This window comes from Phoca vitulina, unplaced genomic scaffold, assembly GCF_004348235.1.
Source record: "Phoca vitulina isolate PV1807 unplaced genomic scaffold, GSC_HSeal_1.0 scaffold20, whole genome shotgun sequence".
Lineage (NCBI taxonomy): Eukaryota > Metazoa > Chordata > Mammalia > Carnivora > Phocidae > Phoca > Phoca vitulina.
The window spans coordinates 22,786,722-22,806,549 of record NW_022589723.1 but is presented as its reverse complement, the minus strand read 5'-3'; the positions used below and the strand labels follow the sequence as shown (position 1 = coordinate 22,806,549).

Below are 19,828 nucleotides of genomic sequence, written 5' to 3'. Positions count from 1 at the left end.
TGAGTGATGTGTTGATGATCATGTTGAAAGTTAGGCTTAATTTCAAAGTCTTGAAAGCGTACTATAAAAAAAATGAGATTTAAAAAAAAAAAGATCTCATTTTAAGAATGGCATTAGAATGTTGGTTATCCTATGAACGTACCATTGTTCCTTCCCATTTTTTAAGTCTTGGGTAAATATGATCTGACACTGAGTTAAGTGTTAACTGACACCATATCTTTTTTTTCTTTCAAGATTTTATTTAAATTCAAGTTCACATATAGTGGAATATGAATTTCAGATATAGAATTTAGTGACTCATCCGTTGCATATAACACCCAGTGCTCATTACATCACATGCCCTCCTTAATGTCCATCACCCATTTACCCTGCACCCCCCCCCCACCTCCCCTCCAGCAACCCTCAGTTTGTTTTCTACAGTTAAGAGTCTCTTGGGGCGCCTGGGTGGCTCAGTTGGTTAAGCGTCTGCCCTTGGCTCAGGTCATGATCCCAGGGTCCTGGGATCGAGCCCCACATCGGGCTCCCTGCTCAGCAGGGAGCCTGCTTCTCTCTCTCCCTCTGCTGCTCCCCCCTTGCTTGTGTGCTTGCTCTCTCTCTCTCTCTCTCTCTCTGTCAGATAAATAAATATCTTAAAAAAAAAAGTCTTTTTTGGTTTGCCTCCCTCTGTCTTTATCTTATTTTATTTTTCTTCCCTTCCCCTATGTTCATCTGTTTTATTTCTTAAATTCCATATATGTGTGAAATCTTACGGTATTTGTCTTTCTCTGACTGACTTATTTCACTTAGCATATACACTCTAGTTCCATCCACATCATTGCAAATGGCAAGATTTCATTCTTTTTGATGACTAATGTGTGTGTGTGTGTGTGTGTGTGTGTGTACACCACATCTTTATCCATTCATCAGTTGATGGACATTTGGGCTCTTCCCATGTTTTGGCTATTATGGATAGTGCTGCTATAAACATTGGGGTGCATGTGCCCTTCAAATCACTATTTTCATATCCTTTGGATAAATACCTAGTAGTGCAATTGCTGAATTGTAGTGTATTTCTATTTTTAACTTTGTGAGGAACCTCCATACAGTTTTCCAGAGTAGCTGTACCAGTTTGCATTCCTACCAACAGTATAAGGGGGTTCCCCTTTCTCCACATTCTCACCAACATCTGTTGTTTCCTGAGTTGTTAATTTTAGCCATTCTGACCATAACTGACATTATATATTGCTTGATCAACCTGCAGTTAAAGTTATGAACCAGGAAAACCAGATGTAAATAACCAAGATCTCCACATGACCTGGAATAATCTGTAGATTGTTACATAGCACTGGTTTCAAAATTATGAATAGGTAACCTAAAAATACTTCCTCAGATTAAAACAAAATCATTGAATATCTGTATCTTCCCAGTGGAGAATGGGCTCTTATAATGAAATCCTTTTTCTTTGAAAATTAGAACCACTAAAAATTGAATAGGCCATCTTACAATCTAGAGCCCTCTCTATCAGGGGAAGTGTTCACATTGATGTAACCCATCATTTAGCAGAAGTTGAACTGTACAACTTCTGAACTCATTGCCAGTTCTGAGAGTTCATAAAATTAAAGAAATTGAGGACCTGCTCCAGTATGGTTGCTTTTAATTTGGGACTCTATTTTCTCTTTGACATATAAGATGTCAAAGTATAGAATTTTGAATCATAAGCAATTTTATTCTTAACATTGCCTACTATTTTTTTAGGAGGAGTAATTTGAGCTGTTTATATGTCTACAAGGTACTTTTTATACTTATCCACTAAAGAGTATATTGAAGATAAGGTCATTGTAAAAAAAAAAAAAATCCTTCCAAAAGAGGAATTCCTCTCTTTTACATGTCCTCCTTATTTAAAAAAAAAAAAAAAAAAATTAAGTAATGTTTACACCCAACATGGTACTCAATCTCATGACCCCAAGATCAAGAGTCACATGCTCTACCAGTTGAACCCACCAGGAACCCCAGAATTCCTCTCTTTTAATGGAATAAATAAGAATCAAAAAACATTTCACATTCTGAAGTCACACTCAGGATTTAGCAAGCAAATTCTGTAGTGATCATCTGGATACTTTACTTTGCCAACCTTTCACACATCCCTTTTGCCAAAGTAAAAAAATTTGGTAGACTAATGTAATGAAAAACCATGAAAACCTAAGTCCCAGAGGGAGAATAGGATGGCTATATTACCTTTCTCATTAGACTCATTGCCCTGCTTCTCTTTATTTGGTGTCCGGTTCTTTAGGCCCATATATATGCCATTGCTATCATAGGAGCTCTGTGGACAGTGTTTTCCTTATTGCCTTATGTGTTTCTTTAAAGTTTCTTGTTTTAAGCCTGACATAATATTATGTTAAAATTTAATGTGACTCTTAAATCTTGTTCTTAATGCTGACAGTACAGTGGTGAACGAGATAGTTATGGTCACTGCCCTGGTTGTACATACAGCCTAATGGAGGAGGCAAACAACAAGGAAATTGGCTGTTACATAATTATTATAAGTCATGAGAAGAAAAAAAACAGAGTACACTGATAGATACGGTGAGAGTGTCACAGGAGGGCGCTGCTTTAGATAGGGGAGTTATTAGAGACACTTCTGAAATAACATTTCAGCTGGGACTTGAAGAATAAGAAAAGTAATTTTTCCAGGTAGGGGGAACATGTCAAGTCCCCGAGGTGCAAAAGAACATCATTTAATTCTCTTTCAGGTCTGATTTAAACCATAAAAATGACTGATTTAACTTGATACTGAAATGGTTATGATTTGATACAATTCATTTAAATTGTCAACACTGGAAAATAGTTACCTCTTCACTTTGTACCTTCAACCTTGACCCCTGAACCACTCAGAGTATTACATGTAGTCTCAAGTTAAATATGACATATTTAATCTAATACTTCCTGTCAGGGGAATTCTCAATGCATGTTAGCTCCTTTCCTTTCTCCCCCCTCTTCAACATTGCTGGGAATGTGTTTGCTGGGCAGCTCCTCTCTCCCCACACTCGCACCAGAGATACGTGGAATTTGGTGTGGGTATAGGAAGGGCACAATCAAGAATAATACCATTGTCTCCAAAACCTGACCCTAGTGTCTCTGTTAAGGCTCCCCAGGGTCCCTACGTCCTCCTAAGTCTCACCCAGTTTGACTTCTTAAATTCAGGTCACTTCAGGAATGTATTGCATAATACAAATGTATATTTATATATATTTATGTTACATAGATAATACAATATAAATATACATGTAAGTATATATAATGTTTTTACATACTAGCAAGAGCTGGTATATTCAGCAGTCTACAAGAACTGAAGTCCCAGTTACCATTATATCCTGTTCACAGGTCTTCAGTTGTTTTCCTTTGTTTCTTCTTAAATCTCTTTTTGGCTCTCCACTGCATGACATTATCAAGAAGCTGCTCTGGTCAGTGCTGAAATAAGAGGTGAGGTGGGGAAATATGACTGGATTCCCACGGAATTCCTCTGATGTCCTCTTTGGTGTTTCTCAGGTAGCGGTTCTCTCAAAGGCCTTGGTAGCCTTGGCCTGCTGCTGAACTGGTCCAGGAGGGATTGGCTCTTTACCTATGACTGGATTCCAGCAGTAGTTAAGACTTGGCTTGTTTCCCTGTTCCCACTTGAAGTTACTGTTTTACAAAGTACTTTTTCCTGGCAATAATAGAAGTGGTGGGGGTGAAGAAAGAACACTGGACCTTTGGAATCTCTCTCTGTGCCTTCATTTTTTTCCCTTATCAGTAAAATGAGAGTGTTGGTATAGATGATCCCTAAGGTCCCTTTTAGGCCTAATATATCATGTTTCTATTTTAAATTATATAGTTTTGTTTCTGCTGTCTGACTTACGTAATGTGTATGTTGGAAATTATCTCAGTGTATGAATTTGATACTTCTGTGGAAATGTAGAGCCCTGCTGGTTGAGCTGGATATGCTCATCTCAGAGTGCAGGGTTGGGTTATAATTGGAAAACTTTGTACTGGGGTATCTCTTACAGTGAGTTTTTTTGGATGCTATTGAAAGCAGTGGTACTGTATACCTTGAGGATGAAACAAGCTAACTAAGCCTGAGTTAGTCTCCAAAGAGTTATGATCAGTGAAATTTGTGGTGAATGACTTGAAGATGTGGCTTTTAATTTTGTTAAAGTGGTCAAATTGTATTGAAATAGCACTGTCCTGTGTAACTCTGAGTTCTGTTGCTCTAAATTGGTCCCTCCTTCTTTTGCAGGAGCTATTGTGACAATCTTGGTTACCATCCATTAAGTGCTGCTGACTTTGGAAAGATCATGAAAAATGTCTTTCCAAACATGAAGGCACGTCGTCTGGGCACAAGAGGCAAATCTAAATATCCTTTACCGGAATGGTTTTTAGTACTCTCTTTAGTAATCACTTAGAACATCTGCTGTTGTAATTCAACTAGCAACTATATTTAGAAGTAAATTTAAGTCAACAAATATAAACAACTCAAAGTTCTTGGTAGAATAATTGCAAACATTATTTTCCTGGCTATATATCAAACTACAAGAGAAATAACAAATAGTGGTTTTAGGATTGTGATAGATTTCACCATATTCTGTCACTGTAATGTGTGTTCTTAATGGTCCAGTCTCCTTTTCTTTAACAATAAGAATTAACTGAGATAGGTCACAGTGCAGCTATTGTAAATCATATCAGTAAAAATGGAGAAAGAGGTTAGCTGTCTTCTTCCCGTAATTTAGAAACATCGGGATCTCTTTGGCAAAATATACACCACTCAGGAAAAATTCCTGTGGAACTTGTCCTGGATGATTATATTCTCTTTAAAGTATTTTTTCAGCCAACCATTTAAAGCCTGTATTAAAATTAAAGCCAGAGCATAGGAAAGGTCCCTGTTGTGACAGAGACATACTTAGTAGCAAACAGAAGGAAATGAAAATGAAGAATTTATTAAAGTCCTTCTGACTCTTGGCAGAAGGCTGTAAAATAGAGGGTCTCTGTATTAGAAAAATATTATTTCTCTTTACGTAGCCCTTGGCCTTTTTCAAAGCACAGAAACCCGCTTCTGTGGAGATGAGAGGAAAGGGGAAGGAAGGGGACACTGCTTTTCTGAAACAGCTCCAGGTGCTCTCTGCTCACTTGTTGCTTGACCCATCCTTGTTCTCTGAGTACAAGCAAAACTGTCTTGATGGGTCCTTGGCATGTTACAGGTGATAATCCTGTGTGTTTCAGTGGAAAAAGAACTGAAAAGGTTAAAGCCCTTGTGACACTCTTTAGAGTTGTTTTTGTCCCAGTGCCCTGGGCTAAAGTTTCCCTGTGCTGTGCCAGGTTTCCATCTGGATATTCCTTTCCTTCTGACCTGTTTGTTACTGGTGGTTGGCATGGCCTATTAGGAACATTTATTCATAAAATTTATAGCGATGAGAATCATTTTGTTTTGTTTAAGACAATAACATTCTACAGAGACTATTCCAATTTCAAAACAGTGAAAGTGTCCTGAATTTATAATATTGAGGTTTCTCTTACTGAAGAACTCTGAAAGTAGATGTTATCTCGTGCTGATTTTATTCCTATTTCATATATGGTTACTTCTCAAATGGTGATTATATATAAGCAATTCATTTAATTTAGAATGCTTTAGACCTTAACTGTTTATTACATATTGCTACAGTGGACTAAGGAAAAAAGCCTTTGTTCATATGCCAACACTGCCCAATCTTGATTTTCACAAAACTGGAGATGGGGTAAGAATTCTGCCTTTTCTTTTTAATAAGTAGAATTATACCTTAATATCAGCATTGAAATGCATACTGCATAGTCTCATTTGGATAAAACCAGGGACCAGGAACTATGCCTTTTACAAAATAAATGAGACAAAAAATTTAACAGTGGCTGAAAAATTTTAGCATATCTGACTTACATCAACATGATTGATGAAATTAGATAGCATTTACATCAACATGGTTGATGAAATTAAGAGGAACAAAGGTCTAAACTGGTTTCTAAATATATCCATGATGTATATTGACTATATATATATATATATATATATTGTCAACAGGAAAAATTAAGCTGTGGGGTGATATAGTATGGATGTCTTTTTTTTCCCTTTTTGATTTACTTATATATCTAATACAAGTACAAAGAAGAGAAAATACAGCTAGTGGCATAGTTTGTTTTATTGATGTCAGAAAAGTGTTTTAGAAAGATTCGTAAGATCCCTTAGCCTTCATATATATTTAACGACCATTTCAGTGTTTCAGTCCCAGTGCTCCTGGTGGCTGTGACCTGGCCGGTGGTGTAGGCATAGGCCTCGCATTTGCACGGCTCTTCTATGCCTGCCAGTAGGGCGTTTTATACGACTTTGACCCGACAGACCTAGATTACATCTTCTAATTAAGAATACATGCCTTCAGTGTGCTTCAGTTTAATTTCTCTGAACTTTCTTTTGTAAGTTAACTTTTCCTTTTTCCTTTGTTTAGTTGGAAGGAACTGAACCTTCTGGGCAGCTTCAAAATATTGATGAGGAAGTTATCTCTTCTGCTTGCCGTCTTGTGTGTGAATGGGCCCAGAAAGTGTTAAGCCAGCCATTCGACACGGTCTTGGAGTTAGCACGCTTCCTTGTAAAAAGTCATTATATAGGCACCAAGTCGATGGCAGCTCTAACGGTAATGGCAGCAGCACCACCAGGTACAAAATTACCACTAACAAGCTAAAGCTCAAAGGGACAGAGGTGTTACTGCATTTTAGAGTTGGTGGCAAAAGAAGAGTTTCTCCAGAGAACTTTCCTGTCTTTTTAGTGTTTGTATGAGTTTACCCTCACTTCACTTAACTCTAAGTTTAGATGGGTTTGTTGAGCCAACAAAAATAGTAATAATTATAGTCATTTCATTATAAAGCTGAAAGCTGTAGTTTTTCTCTAGTATATTGCTCCGCTGAAACATGAAACTTTTATGATTTCCCAGTTGATATTAATTTTTCCATTGCTACTTTAAAATTTAAAGAATATGTGTATGTGTACTTTTAAATATACATGTGTGTCTAAATTAACAAATATTAGATAAGATTAAATTTTTATTTTTTTATTTTTTATTTTATTTTTTTTTAAAGGTTTTATTTATTTATTTGACACAGAGAGAGAGACAGTGAGAGAGGGAACACAAGCAGGGGGAGTGGGAGAGGGAGAAGCAGGCTTCCCGCCGAGCAGAGAGCCCGATGTGGGGCTCGATCCCAGGACCCTGGGATCATGACCTGAGCCGAGGGCAGATGCTTAACGACTGAGCCACCCAGGCGCCCCAAGATTAAATTTTTAAAATGACTTGCTAGCTTCCTATTAGAAACTAATACTTACAAACAAAATGATCTTTGGATAATGTGAGAGGTAACTTCGTGTCACAAAAAGCAAACTATATGAAGCATTATTATAAAATAGCAAGAGTGATTTTTTTTAAATATACATTCAAATGAATATTTTTGTTCAAATAGGGAATTTTTTCATTTGATAGTTTTAGGAATTGACAGTATTGGAATAAACAACTCCCTCCTAAATTAGTAGCTGTGTAAAGTACCTCTTCTGTGGCAGTTTTTTAAATGTCTCATTTCAGTCATACATTTTAATAACCTAAGGAAGAATGAATAAGTTGTGTTATTACTCTAGGAAATTATAATTTCTGTGAAAAATGTATTAATGTGAAACTTGTTTTCCAGAGATTATTCTTCTGATTATTAAATGTAAATAATTTAAATCTGTAATGGATTTCTCCCAGCCAGAATTGTAGTTTCTTAAATAACTTCACTTTTTTTTAAATCTTAATAATTTTAACAATTATTTTTCTTTCAGTTTATATTTATCAGAAGCTTTACGTATTTGGGGGGTGTATTCTTGTTCTATCCTTTCATCTTATTGTCAACTGAGGACTCACTTCAGCAAAATAATCTCTTACCAGAATTTTGTCATGATTTTCTTTGTCTAGATTGTAAACTGTATGACTGAAAGCTGCTCATTTACACTTACACATGAACAGGAGAGCGCTTGTGTAGCCTTATCTAGTTAGGTAGCCTGCATACGCTACCTCATTTCTTCCCCCAGCAGTCCTGTGAGACAGGTGATATTAATTCCCATTTTACAGATCAGAAAACAGGCTTGGGGAGGTTAAGTAATTTGTCCATGGCCAGATAAGCAGTGGGACCAGGATTTGAATTCTAGTTTGTTGGTCTCAAAAGCCCAGGTTAACTGCATTACATCATGCTGTCTTCTTATCTTCCGGCAAAATGAGGTTTTAAAAGATATGGGCCAAAAACAGAAAAAAAAAAAAAAAGATATGGGCCCTTCGGCTTTCTGTGTTCTCTCTTACCCCTACTGACACCCAGATTAGTACTTGAATGAGCTGAGGAATTAGGAGGTATCATGGGAAAAGAAACCTTTCGATCTTATTTTCCTCATTGCTTACAAGGTCTGACTGAAAGAAGTGGTGAATGATGGGATGAATGAATTTTTAAAACATAAGTGTAAAGAAGGGTGTGTTTTTTAAACAAAAATACTAAAAATTTCATGAATAAACATGTTTCACTTTGTGAAAGTATTCAGTAGTTTAGCAATTATATCATTACTCAAAACATTTTTAGATTCTTAAAATTTTGTTCTCAACCACTGCTATATTTTTTTAATACCTTTGGTGATTAATCTTCATCTTTTGAAGGTGAATTTGGTTTTTTATAAATATAGTCTCCATATTAAGAACAGGTTGTGTTTCAAATGTCCTTTTGTACGTCAGCTGCTTGGAAATCATTCCTGTCCAGAGACCCTGGCAGGAGGGAGACAGCTGAGCTTTGAGCCATTGGCAGAGGCTTTCGGGTGCAGGTGCTGAGAAGCCAGAGCCCAGGCTGGGGGCCAAGAGGGAGCAGCACAGTTTGAGCTGGATTTGAAGAGAAAAAATGGTACTTAGGTGATCAAAAGGGAGTCAAAAGATGTGGGATTATTGAGTGAGTGTGTGGGAAAGAGTTTAAGTCACTTCTTTCTCTCCTGTCCCCCCTCCACAACTTGTTGATGAAAAGCAGAAATTGGGCCAGGGAAAGGGTGTACCAGAAGGATGGTGTGGTCCTCCCCTTTCGTCTCCACTGTTTTTACCAGCCACAGCTTACTTTCTAATGATCGTAATGCTACACCCTAAATGTGAAATGAGCTTTTTAAAAAATTAATTGTACTATATCATCAGTTGTTCTTAACTTAAAATTTATCTTTTTGCTTAGTTTATCATTCCTTTTTTCTCAGTGTTGCTCTTACTACTGCTTTGAAAAGTTTTCTCAGTGACACTGTTTCAAAATACCTTAACCTCAGTTTTATGCAGCAGCTCTGCTTAATTACTCCTGTGTCATACTGGAATAATTGTATAGTAGCCGTTAAAATAGTACCTCTTTTTGTGAATTGGTAGAATTAAACACTTGTTTTCTCTATACACATTTTTTCTAAATATGAATGATTTCAGCAAATATTTATTGAATGCCCCTTGTGAGCTGAATATTTAAATCATGAAAATGCATGCATTTCTAATTAGAGAATTGGGGAAGGACATTTCTGACATCTGATAAGATGTAAAACATGCTCCTTTGGTATTTATTTATCTTAACTTCTGCATATTTATGACATAGCTACTACTCTTTTCAAAATCTTCATCTGTTATTGCTGATTTAACTGAAACGGTCAGCTGAGTTGAACCATATTTTAAGGTGTCAAAACCATGTTGACAACTGTTTTTAAACTGAAAGTCTAACACTTACGCTTTATAAAGAGATTGTGAGTTAAAATTTGCTGGTTTTGGTTGCTTTGTCCAGTAGATGGCTACATAGCCAAAGAAATTGAGTTGTGACTGCCTTCTATAAAACAGAGTATTTATTTTAGCTTTCTTTTCTGTTTATTTTCAGGAATTAAAGGAATTACCCAGCCGTCTGCTTTTATACCTACAGCTGAGAGTAATTCTTTTCAGCCTCAAGTGAAGACTTTGCCTTCTCCTATTGATGCTAAACAGCAATTGCAACGGAAAATTCAGAAGAAGCAGCAAGAACAGAAACTACAGTCCCCTTTGCCAGGAGAATCATCAGGCAAAAAAGCAGAAGGCGCTACAACCAATGGAGTGACTAATCTTTCTAATGGAAATCCTGCAATCCTTTCTCCTCAGCCTATTGGTATCGTTGTGGCAGCTGTCCCTAGTCCCATTCCGGTAATAGCATTAAATAGTGTTAGACCTCACTGGGATGCTGGGAGAGCATTTGTTTAATTAAAAGTGGCACACGAGAAGGAGGCAAGTATAGGTATAGATTCAGTTACAGATTGATTTTGTGAGCACAGATAGATTCAGGTTCAGTCAGTCGTCTTTTAAAGATTTTACTTGCGGCGCCTGGGTGGCTCAGTCGTTGGGCGTCTGCCTTTGGCTCAGGTCATGATCCCAGGGTCCTGGGATCGAGCCTCGCATTGGGCTCCCTGCTCAGCAGGAAGCCTGCTTCTCCCTCTCCCACTCCTCCTGCTTGTGTTCCCTCTCTCGCTGTCTCTCTCTCTGTCAAATAAATAAATAAAATCTTTAAAAAAAAAAAGATCTTAATTATTTGAGAGAGAGAGTGCGCACGTGCGCACAAGCATGGCAGGGGGAGGGGCAGACGGAGAGAGAGAGAATCTCAAGCAGACTTCCCACTCAGCATGGAGCCTGACCCGAGGCTCGATCCCATGACCCTGAGATCATGACCTGAGCCAAAATCAAGAGTCCGCCACCTAACTGACTGAGCCATCCAGGCTCCCTGTCAGTTGTTTTTTAGTCACAATATACAATGGTGATTACAAAGCAAGCTATAAAATGAACACAAGTGAAAATACAAAGATTTAAGACATGCAGAGTATGCACACATAACCAGAGCTTTATGTAAGATATGAATCATTTTCAGAATTGTTTCATCTCTAGCTAAGCCAAGATGATCAAGTGTGAATTTTTTTTGGTTTAAACTTTTCTTCTTTTTAACATTCAGACAGAGCAAAGTTGTAACACATATTGATAACACTTTTTTTTTTAAGATTTTATTTATTTATTTGACAGAGAGAGATAGTGAGAGCAGGAACACAAGCAGGGGGAGTGGGAGAGGGAGAAGCAGGCTTCCCGCTGAGCAGGGAGCCCGATGCGGGGCTCGATCCCAGGACCCTGGGATCATGACCTGAGCCGAAGGCAGATGCTTAATGACTGAGCCACCCAGGCGCCCCTTGATAACACTTTAATATAGACCTGTTGCTGTGGCTTGCTCTACATAGGACCTTGGACAAGTCCCTTAGCTGTTCTGAATCTGTTTCCTTATTAACAAACGAGATTATAAGTCTCCTTTTCTATCTCACACAACTGAGGTTATGATGAAGGGGCTTTTAAAATGAGAGGACATTATGCTAAAACAAAGTGGTATTTTATGTTATTATTGATGATGTCATTAAGGAGATCTTTTATCTTTGTTTTTCTTATCATCATCATTATCATCATGTCATCAATACGTGGCATACCTGGTAACCATGCTCATATGCTATTCACTATAGAGCAAACTTGGGGAGACAGTAGTTTTATCTGAGAACGTATCCACAGTGGTTTAATTATTAATGTCCAATGACGTTATGACAGTCCCCCCCCCCCCATGAGTGAGTCACTTTCTTGGCCCAGAGGTAGATACGTTTATAGTTGCATGTTTTTTCAAGATTTTATCTTCTCTTCCTATAACCTCCTTAAAAATGATTATTTTGGCAAGTATTCATCACAATTGCGAAGTTTTTAGTCTTGCCAATTTGAAAAGTATCTTAATGTTTTTCTTACATATTATATTTTATAACTATATTGCACTGTGTTGCAGTTTTTATAATATTTATGTGTCTGATTGTATACAACCTGGTCTAACATATTTATAGATAGATAGAACTCTTGTTTAACAGAGGAACTGTTTTTTTTCTTTTTAGCGTTACATTTATTAAATGCCTTAATACTATACAGATATGTGAATTACTGTTTATATCCTAGACTTGTTAAATCTGACTTTTCTGTTTTCTACCTTTGAACAGGTCCAGAGGACCAGGCAGTTGGTAACTTCACCAAGTCCAATGAGTTCTTCTGACGGCAAAGTTCTTCCCCTCAATGTACAGGTGGTCACTCAGCACATGCAGTCTGTGAAACAGGCACCAAAGACTCCTCAGAACGTTCCAGCCAGTCCTGGTGGGGATCGTTCTGCCCGGCACCGCTACCCTCAGATCTTACCCAAACCAGCCAACACCAGTGCACTCACCATTCGCTCCCCAACTACTGTCCTCTTTACTAGCAGTCCCATCAAAACCGCTGTTGTACCCACTTCACACATGAGTTCTCTAAATGTGGTGAAAATGACAGCAATATCCCTCACGCCCAGCAGCAGTAGTGCCCCTCTTAAACATTCTGCCTCAGTGAACAGTGCTGCAGGAACAACAGAAGAATCAAGGACCATTCCACAGATCAAGAATGGTTCTGTTGTTTCACTTCAGTCTCCTGGATCCAGGACCAGCAGCACCGGGGGAGCATCTGCCGTGGAAGTCAAAATGGAACCTGAAACATCATCAGATGAGCATCCTGTACAGTGCCAAGAGAATTCTGATGGGACTAAAGCTCCCAAAACAACACCTAGTGCCCTTTTGGGGCAGAAAAGTAATACGGATGGAGTAGTGCAAAAACCTTCAAATGAAGGTGTCACTGAAGCAAAAGCAACCAAGGTCTGTGACCAGAGGACCAAATGTAAAAGCCGCTGTACTGAAACTCTGCCAGGCGCTTCGACAGGCAATAATCCAAGCACTGTCACCCTCTCAGTTGCCACTCAGAACTTAACTTTCACCAGCACCAGCTCACCAGCTAATGGTGACTCAATAAATAAAGACCCTAAATTATGCACTAAAAGTCCAAGAAAGCGACTGTCTTCTGCATTGCAAGAGTCCCAGGTGCCTCCCATAAAGAAACCAATTGTGGAACAGCTTTCTGCAGTTATCCTAGAAGGTCAGAAACCAGGCAGTGTTGAGAAGGACCAAAAGGTTCCACATTCAGGGAAAATAGAAAGTTCAACAGCCGGTGCTCAGATTCCTAACAAGGTATCAATGAATGTCAATTCGCACATAGTGGCAAATCGACTCTTGAGTTCTTCTGCTCTCATTGCCGGTGATTCAGCTTCAGAACAGCAAACACCATCATCATCTCCAGATATAAAAGTAAAACTTGAAGGGAATGTCTTTCTTTTGGACAGTGATTCAAAACCAGATGGCAGCTTTAATTCAAATGAATGGCAGCAGGTCAGTAAGGATTCTGAGTTTATATCTGCCGGCTGTGAACAACAGCAAGATATCAGTGTTATGACAATTCCTGAGCACTCTGATATCAATGACTTAGAGAAATCTGTTTGGGAATTAGAAGGAATGCCACAGGACACTTACACCCAGCAGCTGCATGGCCAGATACAAGAATCTTCTTTGAATCCAATACAAGCACAGTCTTCAGATCAGTTACCTCTACAGTCTGAACTGAAAGAGTTTGAGCCTTCTGTTTCCCAAACAAATGAAAGCTACTTTCCTTTTGATGACGAGCTTACACAAGATAGTATTGTGGAAGAGCTGGTGCTTATGGAGCAGCAAATATCAATGAACAATTCTCATTCTTACAGTAACTGTTTGGGAATGACCCTTCAGAGTCAGTCAGTAACTCCAGGAGCTCCAATGTCATCTCATGCCTCCAGTACCCACTTCTATCATCCAATCCACAGCAATGGCACTCCGATCCACACACCCACACCCACTCCTACCCCAACCCCAACCCCAACCCCAACCCCAACTCCAACATCAGAAATGATTGCTGGGTCTCAGAGTCTGTCACGGGAGAGCCCTTGCTCCAGGCTAGCCCAGACCACACCTGTGGATAGTGCTTTAGGAAGTAGCCGACACACACCCATCGGTACTCCACATTCTAACTGCAGCAGTAGTGTCCCTCCCAGCCCTGTTGAATGCAGGAATCCATTTGCATTTACCCCAATAAGCTCCAGTATGGCGTATCATGATGCCAGCATTATCTCAAGTAGTCCTGTGAAACCGATGCAAAGACCCATGGCCACACACCCTGACAAAACCAAGCTTGAATGGATGAATAATGGGTATAGTGGGGTTAGTAGTTCATCAGTTTCTGGCCATGGCATTCTCCCAAGCTATCAGGAACTAGTGGAAGACCGTTTCAGGAAACCTCATGCTTTTGCTGTGCCTGGACAGTCTTACCAGTCTCAATCCAGACATCATGACACTCATTTCGGTCGCTTGACTCCTGTCTCTCCTGTGCAGCATCAAGGTGCCACTGTAAATAACACCAACAAACAGGAGGGTTTTGCAGTCCCTGCCCCTCTTGATAATAAAGGGACTAATTCATCTGCCAGCAGCAACTTCAGATGCCGGAGTGTGAGCCCTGCTGTTCATCGCCAACGTAATCTTAGTGGAAGCACCCTGTACCCCGTATCTAATATCCCCCGATCTAATGTGACCCCCTTTGGAAGTCCAGTAACCCCAGAGGCTCACGTTTTCACAAATGTTCACACAGATGCGTGTGCCAACAACATAGCTCAAAGAAGTCAATCAGTTCCATTGACGGTCATGATGCAGACAGCCTTCCCGAATGCTCTTCAGAAGCAAACAAACAGTAAAAAAATAACCAGTGTCTTGTTGAGTAAACTTGATTCTGACAATGATGACTCAGTGAGAGGTTTGGGCGTGAACAACCTGCCCTCCAATTACACAGCCCGGATGAATCTCACTCAGATTTTGGAGACTTCCACTGTTTTTCCTAGTGCCAATCCGCAGAATATGATCGATTCCAGCACTTCTGTTTATGAATTCCAAACACCACCTTACCTCACTAAAAGTCATAGCACCGATCAGATCAGCTTTTCTCCTGGAGATAATCAAGCACAATCAGAAATCGGAGAGCAACAATTAGATTTCAGTAGCACTGTTAAAGACCTGCTGAGTGGAGACAGCTTGCAAACCAACCAGCAGCTGGTAGGTCAGGTAGCGTCTGACCTCACTAATCCTGCGTCTGATTTCTCGAGTGACATCAGGCTGTCTTCTGAGCTCTCAGGCAGCATCAATGATTTGAACACTTTAGACCCAAACCTACTGTTTGATCCAGGTCGTCAGCAGGGACAAGATGATGAAGCTACACTGGAAGAATTAAAGAATGACCCATTATTTCAACAAATTTGCAGTGAATCCATGAGCTCTATGACTTCATCAGGTTTTGAGTGGATAGAAAGCAAGGACCATCCTACTGTTGAAATGTTGGGTTAAATAGTGTTTTATAATATGTAGCACACTGTATCTAAAGACATATGTATTGTATTTGTCTTAATGGAAGTGCCTCCCGCAGCAGAAACACTTAATATTAATTGTGACATTTTAAAAGAGTTTGCTGCAGAAGTGGTTTCTTCTTCAGTAGGAAATGGTTAGACTTGCCTCAGTTCTTAACAAGTTTCTGAAGACAGTAGGCTGTAGAAGAGCAAGTATTAGGTTTTAAATTTTGTAATGTTCCCCCATTTAATCACATTGTTTGCTAGTAAACAATTGACTAACCAGCTTTTACAAGAGCATTCTAGATCTTTATTTTGTGTAAGTTCATTTTGATTCATCAGTTGATCTGCACAGAATATAGAGGAAACCATTGATTTTAGGTATAGGCTATTTTTTGTTGTTGTTGGCATTATCTTTTAGATATGAAATCATAGCTAAGGTAAATTGTAGACAAGAAGGTCTTCCTTGAAACAGGGATAATATTCAGGTTATTATCGGTATTTAGGCTTGAAGCATAGAGCTACTGTAGAATGAAAAAAATCTCTGTAGGACTTTCTGGGACTTCAGTACCATTTGCACCTGCATTTTGAAGGGCTTAAATAGGAGAAAATAATGGAAAATTAAATATTAATTTAAGGAAAGCAAAAGCTGCACTAAAATTTTTTAAAGGAAAAACTAGTAGCCATTTACATTTGTGACCTTGCATTAGTCTTATTTTAAAATTTGATTTTTAATATGGAGCCAGCACACACGGAGACATGCATGTACATGTGTGCACATGCACACACACAAGTAAAATAACTCCAAATATTGTAATTTAATAGAGTAAGTACAAGCGTGTTAGAAAAATACTTTATGTTTTATTATTTGGTAGTTGAGATAGGGGAATTTAGAAGGAAAATAAAAGCATTTCCTTAGTTTCATCACAACGGCTACATGCATATATAAAATTCTATTTAAGATTTAATTTGAAGTTTTTAATTATAATATTCCTAAGTCCTCAATTTAGTGACTGACTCCTTCACTCCTGAATATAGTAATGCAAGTTGATCATGGGATCCCTTTGAAAAACAAATAAACCGGAGGGAGATAACATAAAAAAAAAACAAAAAACATTTCACCACCTGAGGTCTGAAGCCACAAATCTTTATGTCGCTGATAAAACAAAGGGGATATCAATAGTACTTGAAGAAGAGGAGCATTTTATTACATGCTTAATTTATTTATTGTGATAACCACAGTTGCAAAAGAAGCACTCAGGATGTGTTTTAAAATGTTTCTCTGTATGGCTCCCATTTTGTTTTATGAATAATTATTTATGAATTTCTTGTTGACACAAATCTGCTCACTAGTTGACAGCTCCATCTGAGTGAATTTAGGATTACTTTCAAATAGATTTAAAAATTGCCATTAAGTTTTTAAAGCTAACATTAAACCATTGCTATGCTACCTTGAACCTAGCTAGCTAAGCTTTCCTTTACCTTAATTAGTAAGCCAATCAGAAGACTACAATCAATGAATATTTAACAAATGTGATGAAGGGTTTAATTTAATAAGGTTTAATTGTTCAATAAATTTGCAAGGTAGGGTATTAACATATTTTGATAAATAAACGGTGCTAGGGTTGGCTCAGAGGTTTATATATTGATATGTCTTAGTTATTGGCATTTGTGTGTGTTTGCTGTTATCCTGATTTAATGATCTGTTAGATATTTTTTCTTGATGCTAGTTACTTCTTCACTGTACATTGAGACACAGCACTACTGCACACCAAAGTATGCAATACCCAAAGGAAACTGTGTGATTTCTTTTAACAAATGATGGGAGCCTTTCTATATGAGATACTCTGAAAAGGAGATTTTGAGGCCATTCTAATCCCTTGTTTACATTATTAGCTTCCTACTAATATAAAAATAATGGAAATCTTTTTTTATAAAAATATAAAGACTGGAGGATTTTTAACCCTCTGTACAGTATTGCAGCAAACACTTTAAATTTGGTTGAATTCGTCCAGCAAACTTTCTGGGGTTCATATATTGCACTAAATTTGTTGAACCTGTGGTAGGCACATCTCTTAGGATAAATGCAACCAATACAGTCCACAGATTAAACTTTTTAAATGTGTTTCATTATGAAAAGACAAAATGTCATCAAAGTGACAGATAAAATTGTCTTATGTAGCAATGTGCATTGATCTCAATGAGATATTTCTATTTCTTATTCTCTTACATGAGAATATTACAGCAGGAAGAATTAAGTTTAGTTTGCTTCACCATGTTAATACATGATCACAAAATGTGCATGAGTGTTATTGACTTATCTTGTACAGTACTAGGTATTCCTGTAACCACTTTTTTTTTCCCCCTTGGCTGTATTAAAGCTGGTTCAGTGTTAACCAGGCAAGCATAGTTATTCACAAGTTATTACTTTTTTATGTTTACTAATTCTGCTTAGTTATTGTTGAATATGTTCTTTTCTCAAATTATTTTCATTGTTTTCATGTTTAAAACATTTTTCATACTGTTTATCATGATAAGACTTCATGAAGTAAATAATTTTGCATATAATTGCAATAAGCACTGACTTTTGAACTGAAAAGAAGGAAAGTTTTTTTTTTTTTTGTGCAGTGCATCTGAGGTTCATATAATAGTCTTGTACTATAATGTGCTTTACTACACCATAAATGACAAAAAACAAGCCCTGTTTCATGTTTTCATTTAGTGCAAAAAGTCAGATTTCCCCAGTGTTTTGTTGTCTGTTGTACCTGCTGAAACTACAGTAGTTGAATATTGCAGTAGCATTTCAGTTCTCTTTTTTTATTGAAAGTGCTCAAAAATTGTTTTTTAAATGTTTTCAAAAACAATTAAAAACATTTTATATTAAACTGACTGGGTCTTAAGGTGATTTGTGGCGTCTATCTTATATAGGCAGTGTGCCATTTTCAAACAGACCTGATGCCATTCTTCCTTAGATCTCATGAAATTCATAGAAGTGGATAAAAATCAGCACAAGGCTGGACAGTGCTGTTAATCTGCTCTCTGCTCTTAATCCAGAAGGATACACAGATCTCATTTTATTCGTCAGAACTCTGCTGTTCTCTTAGGATGTATTACTGATGAGTGGGACACGGCATAGAGCTTTATCTTGTCCAAAAAAAATCTTTGCTTTTGCTTATTCACATAATGTTTGCTTTCCAGTGCTAGTCTGTGTAGTACCTGGATATGTATATTTTTGAAGCTTTGAATAGAAAAATAGTAGGAAAAAGTGGAGAAAATTCTAAAGCACACAGCTGTGCCCCAAGGCAACGTAAGCATTTTGGTGAAGCAGAACCTGAGCTGTAGGTGTGGAATCAGAAATGAGCAGATAGAAATTTCAACTCCTGTAGAGTAGTGACACCAGGGTCTGAGACGGAGTTTCCTCACTCCTGAGACTTAAGATGCAGCAACAACCAGTCCCTGGGACTATAACTTCTATTGTAACCAGGACCTGAGCCAAACAGTCTACTCACCTGTGTATACAGATCTGTGTAGAACTGTGATAGCCCTACTGTCACCACAGAACTGCAACCCTGACTGGACAGGTGGAGGAAGCAATTACAGAGGGAAACAAAGAGAGTAGCAATTGAGAAGGGGAGAGATAAGAAGCAGGAAGACGCCCACACAAAATGAGCCTATAAACCAAAATTGTGAAGTACTTGAAGAAAGCGAAACTAATCCTAAGAAAGACCATCAGCACTTAAGATAAAAAGTAATGAACTACCTGGATGTTAACTTTAAAATAGACATGTTAGGATTCTCAATGACAAAAATTTTGTTTAATAATCAAGAGCAGGCAAAAAACCAGTGGATACAGTGAACCAATAAGAAAATCTGGGGGGAAGGTACTGTTTAACATCGCAGGTGCTTTGGCCTGCACATTACAGAAAACCTAACACTGGCTAAAACCGTAAGGACATTTAGCTTAATCTTGAAGATGGAATGTCAGGGTTTCATTCAGCGGCTCAATGTTATAAAGAACTCTCTCTCTTTCTGTTGCATCATCTTCAGCTTGGCTTTTCTGTGTCTGTTGTGTTGTGGTCACAGGATGCCTATCACAGCTCCAAGCTTTATATCTTCATACATCCCAAACAAGGTGGTAAGGGCAGCTCCCTGCCTTTTATCAAAGAGAGAAAATCCTTACCAGAATCTCCCATTAAGCACTCCCTCCTCACCCTCCAGCCCCTCTTTAGTCTCTTTGGACAAAACTAGGTCAAAGGTCCACCTAAAAGCCAATCAGTTTAGATTGTTGATTCATCCTTTATAGCTAGAGGAAGGGCCCATCTGTGGTCATCCACCTAAAATGAGTTCCGTAACCTAAGAAAGATACTAAGGCCTCAAGATCTTGTTCCCACCCTTGAGGGGCTCACAGTCTTGTGAGGAACCAATTACATGTATTTCTCAAAGTACATGTATATACTTTTCATAAATATATATG

At 38.2% G+C, this 19,828-nt stretch overlaps 1 protein-coding gene across 8 annotated transcripts in view; it reads left to right on the top strand.

Annotated features, from left to right (window-relative positions):
* RFX7 (regulatory factor X7) overlaps positions 1-19,555 on the top strand; it is a 151,594-nt gene extending 132,039 nt beyond the window's left edge. For all 8 annotated transcript variants that reach the window (XM_032417475.1, XM_032417472.1, XM_032417473.1 and 5 more), the window contains 5 exons: positions 4,256-4,372; positions 5,663-5,747; positions 6,486-6,693; positions 9,925-10,220; positions 12,080-19,555. In XM_032417475.1, the coding sequence (XP_032273366.1) occupies positions 4,256-4,372; positions 5,663-5,747; positions 6,486-6,693; positions 9,925-10,220; positions 12,080-15,355 (3,982 nt within the window). In that variant the 3' untranslated portion in view covers positions 15,356-19,555. The remainder of the gene's footprint in view (positions 1-4,255; positions 4,373-5,662; positions 5,748-6,485; positions 6,694-9,924; positions 10,221-12,079) is intronic.
* The last annotated feature ends 273 nt before the right edge of the window (positions 19,556-19,828 follow it).